At 38.9% G+C, this 24995-nt stretch overlaps 1 protein-coding gene across 6 annotated transcripts in view; it reads right to left on the bottom strand.

The window, feature by feature from the left end:
* Positions 1-1852: 1852 nt before the first annotated feature.
* Positions 1853-24995, bottom strand: part of LOC130170514 (discs large homolog 1-like protein) — a 108135-nt gene continuing 84992 nt past the window's right edge. For 5 of the 6 annotated variants that reach the window (XM_056377846.1, XM_056377841.1, XM_056377843.1 and 2 more), the window contains 10 exons: positions 18131-18313; positions 15118-15181; positions 13219-13234; positions 11598-11639; positions 11044-11094; positions 9955-10056; positions 8932-9104; positions 8651-8760; positions 7607-7698; positions 1853-5997 (listed from right to left, as the gene is read on the bottom strand). In XM_056377846.1, the coding sequence (XP_056233821.1) occupies positions 5891-5997; positions 7607-7698; positions 8651-8760; positions 8932-9104; positions 9955-10056; positions 11044-11094; positions 11598-11639; positions 13219-13234; positions 15118-15181; positions 18131-18313 (940 nt within the window). In that variant the 3' untranslated portion in view covers positions 1853-5890. The remainder of the gene's footprint in view (positions 5998-7606; positions 7699-8650; positions 8761-8931; positions 9105-9954; positions 10057-11043; positions 11095-11597; positions 11640-13218; positions 13235-15117; positions 15182-18130; positions 18314-24995) is intronic. The other variant, XM_056377842.1, reaches the window with a different exon arrangement.

Raw genomic sequence — 24995 nt, 5'->3', positions numbered from 1 at the left:
CAAAGACTGTAATAATGTGAACCTTGGATGTGACTTTGTGACACTGTTAAATGAGCTGAATGCTGACTTCAGAGATCTCATGAATTGTTTAAAAAATGTAAAGATAAAGCTCAAGAATTTCCTTGAAACAACTTTATTACCTTGAAATCTGTATGTTTTAATAATCTTTGCCTTTTACTTATTTTAATTATTATTATTTATTTGCCCTTTGCTTGTTTTTATTTAATTACTATATGTTTAATCAGTACAGCTGGGACTACTTTTGTGCTCATTTAGGTTGTATTTACAGATCCTTCACTTCTACAAAGGTTCCTGGAAAGAGCCATGCAGTTTGGTATGAATGAGAGGGAAAATAAAGACGGTTTTTAACTTGTGCACTTCTAAATAACTGATCCTTATGCAGGGAGTCTTTTAGTTGAGTGAATGCACAGTAGGTCAGATGAACATACAAACATGTGAATTTGGTCTGCAAGCAAGCAGTTAATTCAGAACGCTGCAGCCAGGATTACTAATACACTAATACAAAAAAATCACTGCACTGGATATTTGTATCATTTAGAATTGTTTTTAACGTCCATTTACCTGCTATAAAGCCTTGCACCTTGTGAACACAACAACTAATATCAGCTGCCTTTTGTTTGATGCTCCAACTCTTAGATCTTCCACTGCCTTTCATTTAGAAATTCCTATGGTATGCCACCAGAAATCTGTTTTAAAAGAGATGAAAGACCTATCTTTTTGAGGTAACTTTATTTTTGACCTCTTTTATTCATGTTGTTGCACGAAAGGTGCTACACAAATGTATCAACATCATGTTACTTGCTCTTAGAAAGTTCTTTAAATCACAAAAAAGTGACATCATTTTATCTCACTAGCATTTGGTTCGAGAATTTAGAAGCTGACATGAGGTCTTCTTTTACGTAATTATAATTGAGTGTAACCGCATTCACATGTGCTGAGCAACAAGCTGCTGGCTCTGCTGCTGGACAGTCAGTGATTGATTACAGCAGTGAGTCAGTGAGTTACGTATGAGGGGAGAAAGGAAAGATGCTGAAAGTCCATGTGAACAAAAGAGATACTGTTTGTGTGATATAGAAAGTCAGAGGTGGTTAATGATCAATACATGAGCAAATGTTTTGTGTTTTCATGTGTGTATGTGTGTCAAGAGTTTTCTTTACACAGGTACAAGGCAACTTTGTTGAACTGACAAATGGAAAAAATTCTTCAACCTTAGTGTTGGTTGTTATAAGCATTCACGGTCAATGTTTCTGTTTTTTTCCAGTTCATGACAATTGTTTTTTTTGTTGTTGATGGTTTAAGAAAATTTTCCTTTTTCTGTGACTGTACATTTCACATAAGGTGATATATGTTCTGTGAATGGTTTTAATGTTGAATGTGTTATAAGTTTGTAATTCCAGTTGTTAAAAAAGGTGGGTTTTTTTTTCAAGCCTATGTACAGAAGTCGCAGATGGGAGTGACGGATAAATCGCAGTTCCATTTTGTGATTTTTAGAGTTACAAGTCATGTATAGTGAAAATAAATTTGTAAAGTTTAGAGGTTAGTTTTTTAGAGTTTGTAAACTGGTGTCAGTTATATTATGTGATCATGTCCATTAATAAGCTTTAGAGGTGGAGATCCTTAAATACATTTTCTATTACATAAGCATAAAGCAGTTGACACACAGAAATCCTTAAGCTTTGATGTGGAAACCAAGACATCAGTACGAACCACTACGAATCTGCAGTAGAAGTGAAAGTGAAGGAAAATATATTCATATTTACAGTTATTATGTCATATTCACATTCATACACATTCCACAACACAAAAAGAAAAAATCATGTCTGGTCATTGGTCGAGGGATTTCAGTAAATCTCAATAAAGACTTTTATTTATTTATTTTTTTGTACCAAAATAGGCAGTTAGAGCAGGGATAAATATTATAATATGTTAGATATAGATCCATCTCTGTAATAGATTCTTTGCATCAGTGCTTTACTCTAACAGACAGTGGCATGGTCCCCTGGCTAAAACACACAGCCAGAGTCACCCAGAGAGTCTGGTTCTGTCAACTGACAAACACCACTGATCTACTCGATTCATACAGAGGATTATAGCTGGACAGAAATTTAGTTTAGCTGAACATTCTGTGAGGAGATATTAAAGCTTTCAAAACACATGTGGTCAAAACTATTTATTATTTGGGTCTAAGAGCTACTCTGCTGACAGAACAGTCTCTCTGTACGTCTCTGGTCTCCAGTCAGCTTGGAGGAGTCGCCTCGGGGGGTTGAGGGTGGACATGGGAAGTGGTTGGCTGACAAGGTCCATACAGGGGGCTGTGTCACCAAAAGCATCTTGGTATCTTGAATGTTTCACTCGACAACAGAGATTATTGTCATTTGTTTCGGTTTAGCCCCGTTTGTGACTTTACGCTCCTTTAGCTCTGTTTTTGGTCTCCACCGACTTCTTAGTGAAATATCTGGCTCTTTAGCTGCTATATTCTCCACTGTGTCACCAGCTGGTCTCTAACTGTATCTGCCTGCTGTTTGGTGCTGAGCAGCTAGTGCTAGTATTTTGCTCAAAGTAGCTGATGAGAACGGGGACAGTGAACCAAAACAGAAAAGTTGAAGACAGCTAAATAGTGAGTTGAAACTCACTATAAAGCTCTGTACGGCTGAGCACAGCTGCAGATTCAGATGATAATTCTCTGTAGGTTCATCACGATGAGCAGTTGTCACATTATTTTCACATTGTTGCTCATTCGATACATTGTTATCATAAAAATATTAACTATAGCCACTTTAAGGTAAAAACTAGATCGTCATTTTTTTTACCCGTTACCCAGCAGAGGTTTGCATCTTCCGTCTACTTTCTGCATGGGAAGATAAAATATTTGGCTGATTTCCACGGACTGCCATGTTCCACTTTTCTTCTTCGCTGGAATGTTCGTTAAAGATGCCGTGTGGAGTTTTTGTGTAAACAGACAAAAGTTACGTTTACATTCACTGCTTATCCTGCCACCGACTGTCGAGCAGCGGTATAGCATGAAACCGAAGGCAAGATGCATGATTTAAAAAAAAAAAAAAAAACTGGGGCCCATTGGTGAAAACATTGCTCCATAACACTATTCAAGCTACTAAAATGATTTAGCACAACATGTGAATTGATAAAAAAAAACAAAAAACATGACAATAAAACAGCTGCAGTGTCGAAACTGATAGACAAGATGGCCGTTTTCAAGATAGGTTTCAATCCAGGCCTATGTTTTACTGTGTACAACATAGCAAGTTTTCTATTTTTCTTAGTGTTCACTGCAAGTAAAGTTTAATATAGTATGTTACTTGTGAAGTGAGTTAGACTGGTAAAACTCCACTACAGCCAACAGTTGTGCAAAAGCGAAGGTCACATGACTGACAAAAGCTGCATGTTGTAGCACCTATGAAGTGGAAAACTATTCCTCAAAATAAAACACTCACTGCATTTTAAAGTTTATGATCCAAAGATCTCCTGGGCACCTTTAAGTCCACAGCAATAATTGGTGCAGTCTGTGGAAACGCTGGAATTAAATGGTAGTTTAGCTCCGTTCAAACATTTTATTTTTTGGGGGCAAACTGCAGACACCCTTGAAGATACAACCCACTGCTGGATGATGGGTAAAAAAAATAACATTTAGATTTTTCCTCAAAGGTTTGTGTAGGGAATGGTATTTGACCAATCACAAAGTAAAGTCGTGAGTCCTGCAGTCACAAATGGCACTAGTTTCAGGTGTCTTTTATACGTGCTGGGACCGATGGCTCAAATAAATCCAGCATGAAAAAAACGAAACTGTTACCTGCAGAGCTAATACAGTAGCTGACAGTAGCTTTCACCAGAGGGGTGCATCTGATGTTTTTAACTACTCAACAATAGCATGAAATACAGCAAATGAGATAACTGCAAATGCCTTTTACCAAAAAATGTTTCCTGACCTCTTCAGCATGTTCTAATGAGCAGAATAACTCAGGGAATTAGCTGAAGGAGAGGTGAGTGTATCACATATCCATCAATACCAGAAACACTGGGATGGTATCAGCTCTGTCACAAAGATGCTTTTAAGAAACCAGCCCTCATTAGTGCAACTACAGTAAGAAGGTAAGCTATAATGATGATGCTGATGATTATGATTGTGATGATAGTGTTGATGAAGACGATGATACACTGTTGTTCAACTAATGTCACACTGTGAGTGTGGATGTGGAGAGGAAGAGAGAAATGAAGGCATGAGAGAGAGAGAGAGAGAGAGAGAGAGAGAGAGAGAGAGAGAGAGAGAGAGGAGGAAGAGGAGGAGGAGGAGGAAGAAGGAAAAACCATTGTGGGATGAAGACTTGTGCGATACAAACCCAAGTTTCTTAAACTGAGGATCTGAACCTGTATTTATCAAGCAGCAAAAGTCATATGTTGGACGTAAGAAAAACAAATCATCAATCATTCACTATAAACCCATTAGTTTTAAAAATTAACTGATTTCCTTTGACATAAAGTACTCATTAATGCAGTTGCTTTTGGAGGGATTGTACGAAACATTATTGGTCATAATGAGCAATATGTTGGCTGAAGCATGTGCATTTGATTTGAACATTTAGTAGGATTTTACACTACTTTTTCCTCTTCTTCTGTTATGACATTCTTCATGCAGAGTTACTAGTCAAAAAGAATAAAACTGCAATCAATCAATTTCCACCTGTCAGTGTGGCACTAAATTCTGCTTATCTTCTATTTTCTTTTCTTATTTAAATCTTATCTAATTTTACCTTGCTAACATTCTATCTTGCTTGTAGATCATCTACCAGATGGAGAATTTCCTCTCTGCTCCAGTTTGGGTTTCTGTTAGTTTCAATCACAACCAATTTAAATATAATATATTGGATTGTTGTTGTTAATTTCACATGTTAATTACTATTTGAGATATTGAGGTTGGTAGGGATAAAATTACATAACATAACATATCACTGAGTGATACAAGTTATTTTTAATGATCTTTTTAATTGGTGATCTCTGATTGGCTGTTCCTGCTCTGAACATGTATGTGATTAATCATGTATGTTTAATTTAATGCAGTCTAATTTAGTTTTCTATTTTAATTCTGATTTTTTTGCTTGTTACAATAAATATTAGCAAGTGTCTGAATTGTTGGTTTCATTCTGACCCTTTAAACCGAAATGTTGGGGCACATTATAAAGTTTTCTAAAGACTGTTGACAGTTTGGAACCAGGGATGAGATATGAGAGAAAGATAGAAAAAGACAAGAAAGAGAGAAACCGGAGCGATGCCATGAGGAAAGACAGACAGACGGGGAGGGAGATCAAGATTTTGTCCCAAAAACATGCTCTTAAAGCTACAGCGTGCAAAAGTCTGCCTCTTGGTGACAATATTATCATTACAAACCCATACATGAATGCATTACCCTTCGTTAATATGAAAACAACAACGACAACAACAATAAGAACAACAATAATGAAATCAAATCAGATAATGGTACATGTTGCCTTGATTTGAACCACCTCCTTAAACATTAAGGAACTGAGCTGTAGGAAGATCCACCAATAGGCTGCTGGACAGACATGAGCTCCTCCCTCTTCAGGAAGTAGCAGTCCCAGATAGTCCCAGCCTCGTTCAATTTTATGTGCTTGTGCACGTGTGTGTGTGTGTGTGTGTATTTGTGTGTGTGTGTGTGTGTGTGTGTGTGTGTGTGTGTGTTGGTGGTGATGTGCATGTAAGAGAAAGAAAGATAAAGAGAGAGAGAGAGAGAGAAAGAGAGAGAGAGAGGAAGCAGGCTGATAATAGAAAATCAGAGAAGTAGGAAGTATTGAAAGAGTGATGTGTGTGTGTGATCATGTAGTATGTGTGTGTTTATTCAGAGTCGCTCCTTGGTTGGTACCCAGATGTAAGGACCAGACTGCTCCTCTATGATCTGCTTCACCTGCGAGTACACTTCCTCTAGAGACGAGCCCTGGACTATAGCTGCAGCAGAGAGAGAGAGAGAGGGGGAGAGACAGAGAGAAATCAATGACCAATGGGCATAACTACCAAAACATATTGCCCGTAACCCATGGAAAAATGACCTATAATCAAAATGAAAAGTAACCTTTAAAGATCATCATCACTACGTATGTTCTTTACATACAGTATGCAACTTCTCTTTGGGAAACTTCAGTGTCAAGATTATTCATGTGGCCTTAACCCTTGGGTGGCTGTATGTGGGGTGGTTCCAGAGGACTGAAAGCAGCTATAATCATTTTCACAATAATCATGTTTCAAATGATGAAGTGAAAACAATGTGATACATGTAGTGATGAACCCACTGAGAATTATCACTTGAATCTGCAGCTGCCTTTGGCTTTACAGAGCTTTATACAGAGTTTCAGCTCAGTTTAACTGTTCATTGGTTCACTCTCATTGAGTTGTTTTCGCCTGCACCATGCAGCTGTTTCCAGCAATTAGCTGCAGAAAGACACAGTCTGCGACTAGCTGCTGAATATAGAGGAGCATTTAGCAGCTTAATCAGCTAATCAGGACTTGGTAGAGACCAAAAACAGAGCTACAAGAGAGTAAGCATCGGACTTGCATAAGCCAGGTGTCCAGAGACACAACTGAATGAATGATAATGTAGCTCTGTAATGGCTGGAAGTGTAAATAAACAACTGTTTGCGAAGTTCACCATATAAACTTAAAAAGTGACACATCAGTGCTTTGATCACAACTTGTCTCCACTGTCCCCAAGTGGCCAAAAAATCAATTATTGATTGGTATTAAGCACAAAGTTTTATAAGATCTGGCAACATCTTATGTCCTATTTGAATGGGATGGATCATATATTTATGTATGGGGCACAGGTAGATAGGCTTCTGTTAATGCTTGTGTGTGTTAATTAATCTGTGAGAATGTTTTTTTTTTTTTTTAATTTACTTGGAACTTGGATCAGTCATGTCTGGCTTGTGGAAAATCTCCCATCTTCTGAATCTCCTCTGCTTTTCTTGCTCACTTTTTGTATATTTCTTAAATGTAGTAATGTTGTGTAATATATTTTTAGACTTCAGTATCATCACTCATTGACTTTCAGCTGAATAATATTGGGGTGATATGATTTCATAATGTTAAAGTTATATAAAGGTCTGTAGTCCAAAGAAATGAATCCTAGCAAGCCGCAGGTAAATACTAACAGTAACTTTTAGAAGTTCATATTTTTCACATGTGAAGAGCTCAGTCTGATGTAACGCATCGGTTTATTGCTTTGAACATCCATGTATTTTATATTTGATTTAGCATATATTTGCAAGATGCTGATATAGTCAGTCATATTGCTCAACCATACTTTTACAGCCATACCTATTATGCAAAACTGTTGCTGCTCTTGTTTCTATTAGAGCTGCGGTGGGAGAAGTATCTCACATACCTCCTCATGATCTTTGCATTTGATGAACTGGCTATGACACTGACTGCTGCTCCTGTTCTCACATAGAGCCGTTACAGAAATTTCTCAGAACATTAAAGGGTTAAGGTGTATGTTAGAAAGCAGCTCTGGCTTGTGTCTGTACAGAACCACATAAGTGTTTGCTTGCAAGTAACTAACCAGTGAAGTACTCTGTGAACTCCTGCTCCAGTTTGACCGCTCTGTCGTAAGTCTTCCTCGCCTGCTCCTCAGTGAAACGCTTGTTCATCTCCCTGGAAAGACAGACGAGCATCACGAATACGAACTGAGACTCAATATGAAGGAACAGAACATGATTCGAAAACATTTTTTTCCATGATCATGAACTCTCAAAAACTTCATTGACCTCAGTGTGATGTTCAGCAGTGCTCACATGGCATGATGATATTTAACCTTTATTACAGTAGAACTGCAACAACACACAGTGGTGAGCGAATGAGAATAACAGATCAAGTTGCAGTTAGCCAACAGTATGTTCGAGGTTAGCTGTAGAAAAAAAAAATCGAACAAATATTTTATAAACAGTATTATTGTTTGTTCATAGGCTCATGTTGAGCTGATCTATACTTGCATTATATTGCATTGGTGGACAGAATAACACTGAATAATTTGTCATATGGAATTGTATCATGAGACCTGTAATTTTGAGTATAACCTGATTTCAGTACATTTCTTTCATCATTACACTTGAACATAAGAGGTCATTTTGCAGTGTGACATCATAGTAGGACGGTAAAGGTATTTGTCAGTTCTAACTCATGAATGTTACTCACAGGTGTTTGCTTATGTTTTGTTTATGTTCCAATTTAAGTTGCTTGAAGGATGTTATGATTTTTACTTACAGAGGATTACAGCTTACTTTTATGTTCATGTACAAATATGCTCCTGTATGTTGTATGTGCTTAAAATTTGATGTTCCTCATACTCATAGAACACCTTGCTGCCAGTGATACTAACAGGATGTTGCTTAAATTGCATGATATAATATACAATATTAATATTAGGAGCCTGTTCAGATGTCACGGAGCTGCACATGCACTTATATCATCTCTCATCATGTTGGCTTAAAGGTAGAGCTTGAAAGTCTATTTTCTGACTAGCACCATGTGATACCGACAAAAGCTTCAGAGGAAGCTGTGACTAAATGAACCTCATGGCGAGGTTGTTGTTATTGATGTCACTTACAGGATGTTGTCAACGTTGCGTGGGCAAATGAAGATAGCAATGGGATGGAGGCCTGCCATCTGGAGACGCTTTATCGCATTCCCTGATACATCCAGTATACAATGTTTACCCTGTTAGAGAGACATAAGAGTCAGACAGGGAGAGAGAGAGAGAGAGAGAATTAGACAACTCTGTATTTTGTCCTCTATTGATCCCTTCATCCTGTTTCCTCTGTCCTTTGGATTATTTGTCCTCTCTCCTCATGTTCTCTCTTCCATGCGTAACGTCTCTCAGTGTCTCACCTTGTCAGCGACTTCTTTGACAGACTGTATGCTGGTTCCATACAGATGGTTGTTATACTGTCCAGCCTCGATGAATTTATGCTCCTGGATCTCTCGCTCCATGAGCTCTCTGGAGGACATGAAGTGGTAATCTCTGCCGTCCACCTCGTAGTCTCGCCGCGGCCGCGTTGTGTCTGAACATCAGAGGTGTCACACACAGACCAGAGTATTATTTAAAAATAAATATGATCATATTATTATCTTTTATTAGTTTTTTTTATGGCACTTTATTGCATAACTAATTTGGGATTTTTTGCTGAAGTTATGTACTTTTCTCTAGAAAAACATCATTAAAATAAAATAAAACAAAATAATAATAATAATAATAATAATAAATAAAAAGTATAAATGTATCTGTATCTCAATCTCTATATTCAACTCATGCATATATTTCATTACATATTTTATTCTTATATCTTGTAAAAAAAAAAAAAGGATAATGTAAAGATGGAGGTGTTCCAGCTCCCTGTTCACTTCCAAGAAACCTTTTTGAAGTTTTGAAGAAGTTTTTCAGGTTTTAAAACTTTAAAAAAAAATTACATATATTTTCTGGATTTATTCATTTTAATTTTTGATTTGACCTTTAACTTTCAATTCACAGCTCTTCTGGAACCTAATTTTACAGTTTTCATTTTCAAGCTGCCTGTCAAACAAAGTCATCTCTTCAAAGTGTCTGGGAATAGTGACAGTTAATAAACGCAGTAGGTAACTGTCTGTCATATTTTCTTTACAGTTTTGTTTTAAGCTAAAACTAAAAGAAGCTAAACATCAACTTTAAGTGAGGTCATAAAAATGTCCATCTATAGACACATCTCCTGTAGTCACATCAATGTGGGCTGAAGTGTCAGCGTTCATTCCAGCACCATAAACAGGATTTTATAGTTTTCGTAATGTGAGTGAAGGTCACACGCGTACGTCTCATATGCAGAGTTTCTGTGTTTTAGAGGTCACCACTCAGATTCGTCACACAGTTCAGAAACTCACGTGGGACGCAGGAGCCAAACTTATCAGGGAACTCAGAGATGAGGTCATCGTTGATCCGATCTTTCATTGGTCCGAGCACAATGACTGGCCGTGTGTAATTAACTAAAAAAATGACAAGCAAAGCAAAGCAAAGCACATTAATACAAATAGACACAATAAGATTAGCTAAATGATGCTCTCCATTTTCCTCCTTTCATTCTGTTGAAGTAGCTTTAAAGCTGCACTAATTACATTTCTATATTAATGATGGGTCAAATTACTGTGTAACATGAAAGGTACTGCTCATAGTGACAAGTCCACAGAGAATTATCATCTGACTCTGCAGCTCCCTTCAGCTCTACGGAGCTTTTTAGCCTCTTTTAGCTTATTGTTCTGGTTTTGCAGTTTTAGTTCACTGTCACTGCTTTCAGTGACAAAACTCTGATAAACACACCATGACCTACCTGCTCAGTACCAAACAGTGCACAGACAAAGTTGACCCATTTAGCAGCTAAAGAGCCAGATATTTACCTCAGGAGTTGGTGAAGACAGAGAGCTACATTCATCAGTAGGACAGAAACACGACCCAAAATTAATGCTAATGTTGCTTCATGTCTGCCAGATTTGTAAACTGACTTGCTTGTTACATGTTGACCATAACACACTTTATACGTGACAACATGTCAGTGTTGTGTTTAAAGCTTGTTTCTACTGCCACCAACAGGCCAACAAAACCACCTATCATATATATCTTTGGAAGGTTTGTAAACTCCATCATATTTTACAATAATTCTCTGTTTGTTTGAACAAAGTTTGGCTGCACAGCATGAACTTTTTATGTCTGGCTAATTCTAATGACAGCTTTTTAGTTTCACAATGTCTGTATCCATGCTTTTATGACCCAAATGTTATCTTTATTACAAAATTCCCAAATATAACTGAAGAGTTTTACTCTACAGATAAAAAAAAGATGGTATTTTGTGTTTTTTTATCAAATCGATGTACAGTACCGTGTGTTGGTGAGTGTCTTCTGTAACTATACTTCCACAGACTGAATAACATAAAGGTGGTCAAACTAAAATAAATGATATATTTGAGTTGAGCACTGACCTTCCTGCTGCATGACAGGCTGGTAGGTGAGGACGGTCTCCTCCTGGCCAGCTGATTGGACAGATAAAGATGATGGTCACATTTAGAGGCACAGTGGACGGGATTACCGACATCAAAACACACCCTCATCCTTTTCTACTTTTGACTACACTTCTTCAACAGCTCTGGAAAAGCCGGCTGGAGAAGCAGAGAAAGCTAACTTGCACGCACACACAAAAAACACACTCACAGAAACACTCACATGCACATGAAAACACAATAATTACAACACACAAATACACATGTGCATGTATGCATGACACTCCCACAAGGACACACGGATAAACACACACACACACACACACACACACACACACACACACACACACACACACACACACACACACACACACACACACACATATACCAGCAGCTACATGAAGTAGCTGAGGTTCAAATAAAAGTAAAAAACAAAATAAAGAAGTGTGAGCAGTGGAAGAGAGAGAGAGCATGAGAGAGAGAGAGAGAGAGAGAGAGAGGAAGAGAAAGAAAGACAGAGGAGGGTCTAGACTTACAGGAACTACTCTCACTATCGCTGGTGCCAGAGGTTACCAGCTCTGGAAGGACAAGACAGGTCAGAGTCAGCAACAAACACACATACAAACACAGATACAAACAAACACATACATTTCCATTCTTTCTATATCACACAATCACTGACACACATTAACTTATAAAATTAAAACACACACACACACACACACACAGTCAGCAGCACAGTCTCATTACATCCATTTATGCATTGTACAATCCCTACCCAAACATGTGTGCCATGGCCAAAAGTATGTGGACACTGGAATATTACAGTCTCCAAAAGAAAATACATTTAATTACTTCCTTTCATATGTCTCCTTTATTACATTAGGAAAGGTAAAACTAAGTCCAGAGGATTCCTCTGAAAAGCAGCCAGAAATGTAGTACTTTTCCAAATGTAATAAAGGAGAAATGTTTCAGGGGCACTCCAGAAATTTAGCGTTGTACTTCCACAAAGTTGGGAGACTTGTGAGAGACATATTAAAAGGAAAAAAAAAAAGAATGGTCAAAATCAAAGCAGCAGAGGTTCAGATATTCTGACTTCAAACTCCAAACACTGGCTCCTACAACATCCCATAATACACAGCAGTAGCGTCTCTTCTGTCAACCCCACACCTCCAGTTTGTAATGCAGGATTTTACAAAAGGTCTCAAGTCCAAACTGAGATAACCAGAAAAAAACAGTACATGCTCCTTTTCTTACTTTGTCAGACAAAATAATTTGCTGTCATTAAATGTTGTGCAGTTTGCATTTTCCACTGGATGAAAAGAGAAGCCTGAATCTGACTTTATGTGGAAATAAATAGATGAGTTCTGTGTGGAAGGAAAACCCCCCAGAACATTTATTCAAGTACTTTGGTGTACTTGAGTATTTTGATTTTATGCTACTTTATACGTCTACTCGGCTACATCTCAGAGAGAAAAACAATACTTTTTACAAATTAAAAACCTATAAGGAGCATATAAAATACAAGGCATTGCTATAAAGTAATAAAATGTATATACAATGAGTACAATAAGCTCTCAGCAGCCTGCCACAATATTAAAATACTGTTGTTACACTGTAACTAATTATTTTTTGGCTGAAGTGAAGTAGGACTTTAAATCCACAATCTTTACTGGTAACTGAGTATTTTTAAGTTGTGGTGTTGGTGCTTTTACTTAAATAAAGATCCTTTCCTAAGCCACCAGGGACAAAATCATTCACTTAATTAGTCCAACTCAACATTTTTTCACAGGATGAGGACCGTGGATTTCTTCTTTCATCACTTACATTTGAAACACGTTTTTTTTTTATGGACTTTTTCTTTGAAGTTTTAAAGACGGCAACACTTTTGGTTGTTGGCTGACTTACAGCTATACTCTTTGTATGTTCTCAGAACTGATTGAACTGAACTATCCTGGAGAGTGACCTCAAACATCACAGTGTCCGTTTCTCCCTCTCCATCGTGTTCCTCTTCCTCCATCCAGGAACGGGAGTGAGGAGGAGGAACTTGAAGGAGGATTTAAACAGAGAAGATTGCGGAGGAGGTGGAGTGCACGCTACACAGTGGAGCTGGAGTCACATGTACTGACCAGCAGGTGTCACTGAGAGAACACTTACCTTTATCATCCTGGTCCTGCAGAGAGAGAGAGAGAGAGAGAGAGAGAGAGAGAGAGAGAGAGAGAGAGAGAGAGAGAGAGAGAGAGAGAGAGAGAGAGAGAGAGAGATATGGCATTAATCATCATACCCAAGATGATCATAACAGTATCTTGACTGTCATCAGCAGAATCGCTCTTTGAAAGCTCATGGGCTCTCTAGTCATCTCACACACACACACACACACACACATACAAAGTTAGACTAATTGCATATTTCTCATAGCACTGTGCCAGGAGATACAGCATGTGTGAGTATGTGTGTGTGATAATTTTTAATTATCAGTTCTTCACCATGCAGAGTTGCTGATTCACACGGTGCGAGGAAAACAGAGGGAGCTGACAACACAGTGATATCAATAGCTTGTGTTAGACCCGTGTGTCAGCTCCCACTGTCACGCTGTGTGAAGCGTGATTAAAGTCACGTCGTCGCCTCGCATCTGAACTTAGAGAGCAACTTTCTACATCACAAATATCACTAGTTAGTGTATTTTTAAATTAATCTTTAATTAACACTTTTCCTGGAAACAAATGGAGAGGCTGGGACTGACTTTCAAATATTTTAGTCAGGAATTCTTCGACTCACTGATGTGTTGACTACAAATGAGTCATGGACATTGAGGCTCTTTAACAACGTCAAACTTTTTCCTCCTTTGCTCCTGATGGGCCAGTGTCCTAATTCCTACGGCTGCTGGAGGGTTTTGTCAGTTAAATGCTAACGAATGCTTTTGGGCACCTGCTGAACTGATCGACTATAGTTTTTCTTAGGATGACACTCCCTGTTGAAGCTGCTTTTAGCTGCTCTGCTGTACTTCCTGAGCTTGGAATACATTTTCAGCCTCTGCTCTTAATTAAACATTTAGCTGCTTTTAGACCTGTGCTGCAGTTCTATCCTTGTATTTTATTTTTAGGTGGACATTTTGTTATTATTTTAGTCTCAATGATTTATGTAAGGCACTTTCAATTACCATGGTCTCACAACAAAGTATAAAACAAAATAAAATAAAGACTTTTTATCCCTTAAAACTATTTCTTTTCTCCATGATCTTTGGAGGTAGATGAGTTTGTGCCAGAAATCCCTGATCTGAAATTACCCTTTGTATAAAATATACAACAGAAATATCTTGTCTTGCCATAACGTATTGGATTAAAGGTGAATTACTGACTAATTATATTCTTTAACATAATCAGTTGTTGTGATCTCATAGTAAGACAACTTAAATACGATGAATAATACAGTTAACTGTAGTTATGTGGACAGGTAAATAAGACAAGAAAAACCACCTCCTGCTTTAACAGCATTGCAATACACTCACATTTAATTTTCATCTTAAAACTGAAGTTCACGGAAAATAAGTTGTAATGAGTTTTATATAGTATTCATGGTTTATCTTGGTCTGCAGTTTTTTTTTAGATAATGCAATGCAGCTATTGCACAACAGATGGTTCTGCACTTTTATTAATCTGCCAACATTTACCCTAAACAGCTGTAATTTGAGAATGTTTAACACACACAAGAGAATAATAGCAAACTCTCATAAACAGAGTTAATTCTTTATTTCAACCTTTATTTCCAATGTTATGGTTGAAAAGGGAGACTTGCTATTTCTTATGACTTCACTGCTCTGCTCTCATAGACAGCATGAACTGATGATATGACTGCACAGCCAGAAACTACTGGTTTCCAAACTTGCAGCAAGTAGTTGAGAATTATTCTGCTCACATAAGGTTTTGTGGTTCTTTAATTGGAATGTAATCAGATGGATGCTGTGACAAATTGCTGCTTTGAAACAGATAGTGGTTTCTGTTTAATTTTATTAAGTATTACAGCCCTTAAAGGTTTTTATGACAAGTCGCTGCTCACCGATCTGTCCTGAGACCTCGTCACTCTGACCGTCTTTAACCTCGACCTCTCCTTCTTCTCTGCCCTGGAAGACAGAAGGAAGGAAGGAAAAAAAAAAATAAGAAAAATGCTGAGAAGGGACAGATGCCAAAAAAAGACAGGATGAGAAAGCAACAGTAGGTAATGGTAGTTAGCGACGGGTATATGCAGAAACATTTGCATTTAAGCATTTCAGAAACATCATGTGACCTTCCTGTAATATTTAGACATCATCTCATCTTTCAGTGGTTTAGTTTCATCATGCTTAAACGCTGCCTACACAACAGTGATTGTTGACACAAAAAATGATGAGTTCTGATGATGATGATTTTCCCCCCGTGGATCAAAATTGTAAAGACAGAATCAACATGATGCATTTTAAAATATTGTGCTCCCTGAAACTCTGAAAGTAGTTTAACCTCACATCCACTATATCAGATCTCATCTCTAAAAATATACAAACAAAAGCCAAAATATCACACAATATCCATTTATTCAGAGATTAATTTTTTAGCCTATGACACTTTAATTATTCTTGGATCTGCTGTACATCATCTATGAGCATCACTATGAATTGTGGCGTTTAATATCCAGATATTCTGTAACTTGACAGTAAAGAGGAAATAGCACGTTCATGTCCACTGTTCTGAATGGGCTGCGATTACCTTATAATAAATGCAAAGGGATAAGAGACAGCGACAAGAGCGAACTACGTCAGCCATGGGATAGAAAAGACATTTTCCCTTCACAGACAGTCTGCTTGCTCCTGCTTTGGAGACATTTTTGTCCCGCAGGTTTAAATTTAGATTTGTCACTTCCTGTGCTGGACCATTTCCTGCTGCTGATCATGTTCACTGCTTGAATTTCAAATAAGGTGAATCTCCAGTGTCTCAGTTAAGGGGCCTGTTTCTTTCTTGAAGCCTCGTTTTATAATTGAGGTCAGATGTGTTTTTGCACAAAAGTCTACAATAATGCAGCGTTTAGCTTCCTAATATGTGTAAACAGCCGGACAACTGTCACTGAAAACAAACCAGCAGCATTGTGGACCACAGCAGAATTTACTATAATAACGAAAGGAAAAAGGCCGTGCTTCAGTTTTAATCCCTGACGACAGCTCAGCTCTGAAAGGTTTTACAACCAAACAATAGCATCACCACAGCATGTTTACACTGCATCAGCAAATAAGTTGTCTTTACTTTTTACTTTCAATAGTCCTCTTCTCTTCTTTCCTTCTTACAAAGAACATGATTAAAATGTAATTTCCAAAAACTATTGGTTATTTTACTTGAGGAGAGGAGGAAGAGAAAGAAGAGGAGAGAAGAGGGGAGGAAGAGGAAGAGAGGAACAAATAACAAGACAAGAAGATGATGAGGAGGGGAGAGAGGTGAAGAGATGAGGGGCTACAGGTGAAACAGATAGAGGAAGAGAAGAATGAGGAGAGGAGGAGGAGGAGAGGACACAAAGAGGAGTGGAAAAGCAGGACAGGATGAAGAGGAGTGGAAGAGAGGAGAGGACGAGGAGGAGGAGGTGAAGACAGGGGAAGGGAGGAGAGCAGAGGAGGAGAGGAGGAGAGGAGAAGTAACGGAAAGAAGAGGAGAGAGGAAGAGAACAGCAGGAGAAGAGGTGGAGTGGGGGAGGAGGAGGAGAGCAGAGGAGAGGAAAAGTAAAGATGACAGGAGGAAGAGGAGAGGAGCAGAGAAGTAGGGGAGAGGAGGAGATGTAGAGAGGAGAGAAGGGGAGAAAAAGAAGAAGGCAGAGAGGAGGCCACGCCAGGTGAAAGAGGGGAGCTGGTATATATGCAGAGAAAAGAGGAGAATAGAAGAGAGGTGGCAGGAGGAGGAGAGAAGGAAAAGAGAGGAGAGGAGGGACAGACAGAGGATGGGCTAAACAGCCGATATCAAAAGACTGAATGCTAATGTCATTAATTAACTTCGCATTACTCATACCACATATCAAATTACATCAGCCTCTAACAATTCAATATACTGCATGTTCTAATATCTGCTGTTTTAATGCCTCTAATGACACCCAAACCTCTGGTGGGTGTGTTCCAATATCTTCTTTAATACTTCATATCTTAAAACCTCAGCCTACACTAAGTTAAGTTATAATGGTCTTTTATCATAACACCTATTAACATTTATTCTATTACCTTAATGCACCCACCTCTAACACCCCAGATACTCAGCCAGCCTCAGTCTATTTATTCCCCACCGTCCATACCCCTGTGTGACAGTCTCTACATCCATCCCACCCATCTTCCGTTCGCTCACTCCTTCACTTACTCCCACTCACCCTTGTTGCCTCTAATCCCTCCTTCCCTCTTTCACTTATCTTTCTGTCACCTCCTCCACGGTGAAGGGAGAGAGAGATATAGAGTCAGCACCTCTTCACAGGTTTACATTCAGCAGATTCTACATGATGATGACGATGCTTGCAGGGTTATGAGCCAACAGTAAAATGACACGTAAACTGAAACTGATTTGAAACTGTGAGGAGCTGAAATCACAAGGCCCTGATGTCTTTATGTTGGTAACATTTTGCACCAACGTCACAGAGCGGATCAGAGGAGGACTTAAGAAATAAAAGCAGCAATTCAGTCAGCCAACTCATGTGGAATTGTGAATGTAGAGGATGTACAACAGTGCTGATGTTTGGCGTCAGGCTTTGACCTTGTTGCCACCTCGCCAAGCTCAGGACAGCCAGGAGCGGGCAACAACAATACTTACTTCCCTCATGGGAAAAACACTGTAGACTGGGATACTACAGCTGGATAATGGGGTGGAGGTGGGGCTAGCTGAAATGCTATATGAAGAGCAGAAGTAGTGTGGAAGCAGGAAACAGCAACAGCACTGATGGCTTTAGTAAGCTCAAATCAGAGATAGATATGTTGCAGCAAGAGGAGTATGTCATGTGAGTGTAGCCACAGACTTGAGTTGACTGAATCAATAAAATCAACCACCCGCTCCTGTCATAAACCCTTTTGAACTCTGACCTCCTGCGGCTGGGGATGACCCCGACTTCGGGGCAGTTCGGGGGCGGGGGGCTGAGGTGACGGGCGGGCCACCACTCCTCTTCACCAGCGCTGCTCACGTGGAGGATATCCCCGAAGTGAAACGGCAGGGCCTGATTGGGCGCGCTCAGATCAGATGCACTTCCATCGTAGTCGAACAACGCTCTGCAGACAGAGAGACGCAGCTTCACGTTACACACATACATCTAGAGCAGTGATAAACCCAGCTTCAGTGTGTAGAACCAGTCTGCTACAGGCTGCAGAGACATGACTGACTGGTAATAATTTGATGACATTGATGAATTAATGCCTTTTATTTTACATTGTACTAAATAAGTAACCACATTTTATTTTTACAGAATATTTTATAAATATTATCACATTTCACCCTGTGTGACGAAATCAGTTCAGAGTTTAGAAAAAACAAAATTAAGGTTGCCTTACAGATTTCTACTGACAATTTGATAAACACTTGAGACAAACGAGAGATTTGTAGTGGTAAATAAGAGAGTAAACAGCTGAGGATTTTTTTTCCTACACTATTACTTTTAATTACTGACCTTGTCCCTGTGTATATGCCTGTGTGTATGTATGTGTGTGTGTGTGTGTGTGTGTGTGTGTGTGTGTGTATGTGTGTGTGTGTGTGTGTGTGCAATTGCACACATCTGTCTGTGTGCCTGTTTGCATTTATGTGTCACTGTTGTGTGTTTATGCGAGTGTGTGCGTGTGTGTGTTGTGTCTGAATGGTGATCTGTCTCTGTGACCACAGAGCTCCAAACCCGTCCAGAGGGAAAAGACCTGGGAAAGTAGGCCAGCAATATGTGTGCGTGTGTGTGTGTGTGTGTGTGTGTGTGTGTGTGTGTGTGTGTGTGTGTGTGTGTGTGTGTATGCATGTGTGCAAAGGAACTAGAGCTGAAATAACAGGCATCCCCTAAAGTCCCTACTGCCTTCATCAATAAAACAGAACCGAGACAGAGAAGGGAAAACCATGAAACCATGAGAGAAAATCAGACAGAGGTACGTACACACACACACACACACACACATACACACACACACACACACACACACAAAAAAACATCTTATATTTAATTGATGTGAGCCTAACCCTTAAAGATGATAAAAGAAAAAGGACATTATATTTTTATCTGGCTGGTAAAATGTGTCGCCATCAGAATAGACTGGACATGACGATGAACACAGATCTTATGACCAGAGGGTCAACACTTCAACACTGTGATGGTACCTGAACAACAGCTGCAGTCAAGCTGCTCCACTGTTAAGGCTACAGCAGGGAACTTTGATCATCAGAGCAGATGAACCTTTACACTGGTGTAAACTGGGCTAACGCATTAGCAGGTAGTGATAGGAAACATGAAATGGAGTTCATAAAAATGTTTATTTCAAAGTCTCATCATATCCTAAGAATTTCTCCAAGTTTTAAAGTCTCCTGGAAGACACGATGTATTCTGGTATTAATTACACTGACCACAGAGTGAAGATTGGGAGATTGTTATTTTCATTTCGTTGTGCTGATATTGATTTTGCAGAGAAACCTAATAGGTAAAACCACTCCATTTAAACCCAAGTAAATATTTCTTCATTATTCATTTATTATTGGAAACTATTCTTCATGAATGCCAAATTGTATGTTTGTTTATATTAACTGACCTGTTGACTTTTGAATTAAAAAAAATTCAGCATTTGGAATTAATTGGAGGTTTACCAACATATCACTCTCTATTGATCTTTAATTACATGGCTCTCTTCAAAAACTTTATTTATAAAAAATTATAACCTCACAAACCTATAAAATAAAGTCTAGCCAGATCTTCCTAGTCTACAGTTTCAGCTGCATTTTTATCTTAGAAGAAAATTTATGCGTGAGAATGTGTAAAGAGTATAATTTCCACTAAGCAGGTCATACGCAGGTTTGCTGTGTCAGCGGCTGCTCGGCTTAGTGCGACATTTGGAGCTGTTTCTGTTTTATCATAAGAAATGAAAATGTTCCAATATAGTAAAAGAAATTGCATGTGAAAGGTTACAGGATACACTGTAAACATGAAGTGCACGGGTCGTGTTTACATTAGTGGGTCCACAGATACACACGGTAAAGGGCAGCTGTCAGGTGTGAGTGTATAAATAACCTTCTTTCCTTCATAATGTCACTACTCCACAGAGTCAATGCTTGGATGCTTGGAGAAGAAAATATATGAAAAAAATAAAAAAATGCGCATCCCAAATGACTTAAACGCTTTGGCAGCCAGCAGGTTACACTGACGGATGGTGTGTAGTATTATTGAGGCCACAGCTACTGTATGTACATCTCTAAATCATTCACCTGTTCTCAGTATTACACTCAGTTTAACTCAGTTTAATGTGGGAGCCTCTCGAGAGCTAATTACTTGCGTTACGGAGCACATATTAATTACTCCAGTGTGTAATCTAGACTGGCTTTACTCCAGCGTGTGTGTGTTAACCTGTGGAAATTCAAACATTCAAAATTACATAGGTGTTGAGTTTACACATCCAGCCCCTTACTGCCAACACTATATTGCAGTCAACCTTTGCACTGAGTGCTACCACGTATCGTCTGCAGTCATTGGAAATGTTCTACGACAGTAAAAGAAACAGCACGTGGAAGGTTACGGGATCATGCTGTAAACACTTAGTGCAGGGTTGAATCTACACCAGTGGCTCCACAGTAAAGGGCAGCTGTCTGATGTGAGAGTGTAATGAACCTTCCCTGTCATTACGCCATAGAGTTCATGGTTTAAGAAAACATAAAATAAAGTAAATAAAATATAAAAATATACCTGTTCCACACATCCCAAAGGATGTTGCAGCTAGCAGATTGATTATGTGTAGCATTACTGAGGCCGCAGCTATGTAAACGTAGCTCTAAATCAATTACCTGTTCTCAGCATTACAGTCATTTCAACTCCTGTGTGGGAAACCTCTGAAATATAATTACTCGAGTCAAGGAACACACTTTAATTAGTGACAGAAATAGGTAGTCACATTTTACACTGGCTTTTTCTTCCAGACAGAAGTGTGACGTATTACCCAAACTGTATGGTAGATTAACATCTCACTGAATGCTCATTTTCCTGCATGTGTACTTTGTCTCAGAGGTGAAAACACAGGGTGAAAAAAGCTGCATGATAGTGCTGTCTAATACAAAACAGTCAATTACAAGTTAGTCATGTCAGTTTTCACTCACTAAAATACTAAAATGCTTTGAAACTGATCTGGATCGGAGACCAGTACAGTAGAGACTGGTATAATTTCTCAGTACCCAGTAAGACACAACACACAGTCCTCAAACCACAATTTATGATCAATGCATCAACGTTTTGTCATGATCAGACCCTCACACACTGTAAGGACACACACCAGCAGGGTATATATAAATATAAATAAATCAGGATTATAGACACTTTTACTTTCAATCTTCTGGGAACAGAAAAATACAAACATATAAAAGGACACCTAACAGCTGTATAATTTATTATGTGCGTTAATTTCAATGTAAATACAAAAATAAGTTTAACATAGAATCTAGAATGTAGTGTGTCGTTCTAATGTGGCCGTGCCAGCCTTTACAGGTGCAGTGAAATATACAATTACAATGTCGAGCTATCGAGCTATAGAGTGTGTTTAAAATAGAACCATAATGGTGCGAATGTAAAATAAGGAGAGGGGACAGACACACACACACACACACACACACACACACACACACACACACACACACACACACACACACACACACACACACACACACACACACACACACACACACCATTCATACAAAGGACAGTAATACATACTGTATGTCACCTTGCTTCAGTGATATTTCCTCTGAGGAAAGGTTAGTCTGTTTCTACATATTGTACACATGCATACAGTAAAAACCCCACACGCATATACACACACATACTGTATGTACATGCATGAACACACACAGCAGCCCAAAGCACCAGACACCCCCAATCTGTCACGCACCAACAGCCTCACCATGACCAATCAGCTGCCTGTCAGAGGCTTCTTTTTTTTTTATATTTGCATCATCCTGATTGGTCATTTATAGGCAGTAACCGGATACAGGAACTTCTCATATGAAATGATCCTGGCCTGATTTTGACTCGACTTGAAGGAACGTTGTCATTAACATTCACGATGTAAATTGATTATAGTACGGGGGTGTCATGAGAATTACCTGACACATGGAAATTTCCTTATTAAATCTATGATTATACAGTTGTCAGCTTTTCTCCTGGTTTATGTTCAATGTGTGTTGCCATGCTAACAGCGAGGCTCTACGAATGGCAATGTAGACACACTTACACTGAAATATCTCAACAACTATCAGATGAATTACCGTGAAATTTTGCGCAGACATTCATGGTCCCCTGAGGATGAGACCTACTGATGTTGGGCCCACCAGCACGTTGACGCGTGTGGTTTTGAGTGAAATGTCTTGGCAACGTTTGGACAAATTGCCATGAAATTGGGTACAAGCATAAACTTTGTTTATGATCAAATACCTCCTTAACTAATGGTATTTCCATCAGCCTCAACAGTGAACATATTAAACATTATACCTGCTTGGCATCAGCATGCTCACACTGTCATTGTGAACATGTTACTGTGCTGATATGAAAGCACTGCTGTACCTAAGTGAAGCCTCACAGAGCCAAACAGACTCTTAGTCTTTTTGTCATCTGTTTGTTCATAAGCAGAAATAAATGTTGTGTCTTTAATGTCTTTCTGTGAAACTCACTGCAAAATGATTTAAAGCTGAATGAGCAGTCCATGCAGGAAACTCGATAAGGAGCTGACTTTGATTTAGTTTTGCTCTGTGAACCTGCTTGTTCTCGTACAGCAGTTATCTAAAAACAACAACTGACATTGATTGTGTTTTTCGATGAAATATTTTTCTGTTACTGTGTCTGTAACTGCTCTCTATGCCAGGTCACTCTTGGAAAGGCTGGAAATTTCATCACTAAACAACAGACAAATGAACTTAACTTCATTATTATTGCATCATATCACTCAAATGCATCATTTTATAAACATCCTCATGCAGGTTTCTTCTGATTTAATCAAATGAGGAGTGGACAGGCCCTTTCTCTTCACTAACCACACAAAAACTGGGGGTGCACACTTAATTTATGCTAATAATAATCATGCCTATGGGTGACTACTTAAAAATTTAACAAGGGTGACGGCAAGCAGCTGCAATGTCATGTTTCTTCATATATTACTATTAAAGTCTTCAGTTCACAGTGGTGGCTTTGCCAAGTAGGTCAACACAGGTTTTACATAGTATTGTGGGTTGAGGACGTCCCACTTTAACACACTCTAATAAATGAAACTGAAGGGAATAAAAAGCAGAATCACATTTCAGTCAGATGTGAATATAATCAGCTTGTTTTCTCAGAGAACCAGATACATCTCTCACACTTGTTGGACTACACCTCCCTGTGATCTGTGAGCTGATGGAACTAAGTTTCATTTAACCCTTTACTTACTACATGTCCAAATAAAGTTCTTCTTCATGGAACCGCATCACATCCTTACATGTGTCAATAATGATTCCATTGGGCACTTAATCCTAAACATTAAATCACATTTCACCTCAGTCACGTTGTATATCTGTCCTGCTTAGAGCGGACTTAGTCGCTCTGACTCTATGTGAAACTGACTGTTTGTAATGGCTATTTACTCCCTCGACCGCAGGCTCAGCTTATCATGCGTAGGGTCTGCACTACAACCTTGGTTGCCATGGCAACTGCTGTCTGGGGAATAACCAGCTAGATGCTGTCAGTGATTTTTCAGCCATCCCAGAGACAAACAAGGAACTATTGCTTTTAGGGCCTACTGCTAAATGACCTGCGTGCTCTAAGGCCTCATTCTACCTAAAGACCTAGTGAAGGAGAAATCCCTTCACACTCCTGGATGGCTGAATGTAACCTCTGGCCTCTAGCGCCCTGTACTGACTGTGACCTCGGCCCTGCTCTGTTTTGTGAGTCAGTCTATGTGAGTCTGTATGTGTAGTTCAAGGTGAATGTCCCAGCTGCTGCTGCTGTTGCTGTTGTGGCCTTTTCCTTCCAGGCCACTTGCACACAGTTCAGGTCAGATGTTCCTTTCATGCACAATAATTGTCAGCTGAGCTTTTCTCTGAGTTTTGAGGGTTTTTTAAATTTTTTTAGTAAAAGTAAGTTTTTGTCACAAATAAAAACCCATGAAAGACAGTACAGCATCCATCTTTTTACTTCTCATGTCTCACAAAAGAAATCTAATCTAGTTCCTATCTAACAGGCAAAATCATTGCAAATGATAATGCAGCAAACCCACAAACACAGTAAAGATTTTTCTAACCAGTGTGCTGATTTTACTGCACCCTGTGGCAGAGGAAGTAACTGTTTTCACTGTGATTGTGGGAGCTTAATGTGGTTTACACACAGAGCATCATAGGGCTTTGTGCTACTAAATTGACTTCCAGAGTTCAGTGAGGATTCCACTGGATGCCATCCCAAATAATGTAAAACCCCCTTCTCTCAGTCTGAGCTGAGGGTTTAAACGCTCACATAACTCCCACTGTCTGCCTGTATTCACAAAGAGAGATCATGGCTTCTCTCTTTGGTTTTTGGATCTAGGAATGAAATATAAATCAACAATAAAAATACAGTTGGGTTTTTGAATTCAAACCGCTGACAGAGACAATGGCTGATAACATGTTTTCAAATTATTTTCATTTGTAGGTAAAAAATGTTTCCTTAAAGCCTACCCAGTGGATTCAGTCATCAGCGTTACCATTAAAGCTGCTTCACCTGGCTTT

The sequence above is a fragment of the Seriola aureovittata genome, chromosome 6, assembly GCF_021018895.1.
Source record: "Seriola aureovittata isolate HTS-2021-v1 ecotype China chromosome 6, ASM2101889v1, whole genome shotgun sequence".
Lineage (NCBI taxonomy): Eukaryota > Metazoa > Chordata > Actinopteri > Carangiformes > Carangidae > Seriola > Seriola aureovittata.
The sequence above is the reverse complement of the archived record's forward strand: the minus strand, read 5'-3'. Positions and strand labels throughout refer to the sequence as shown.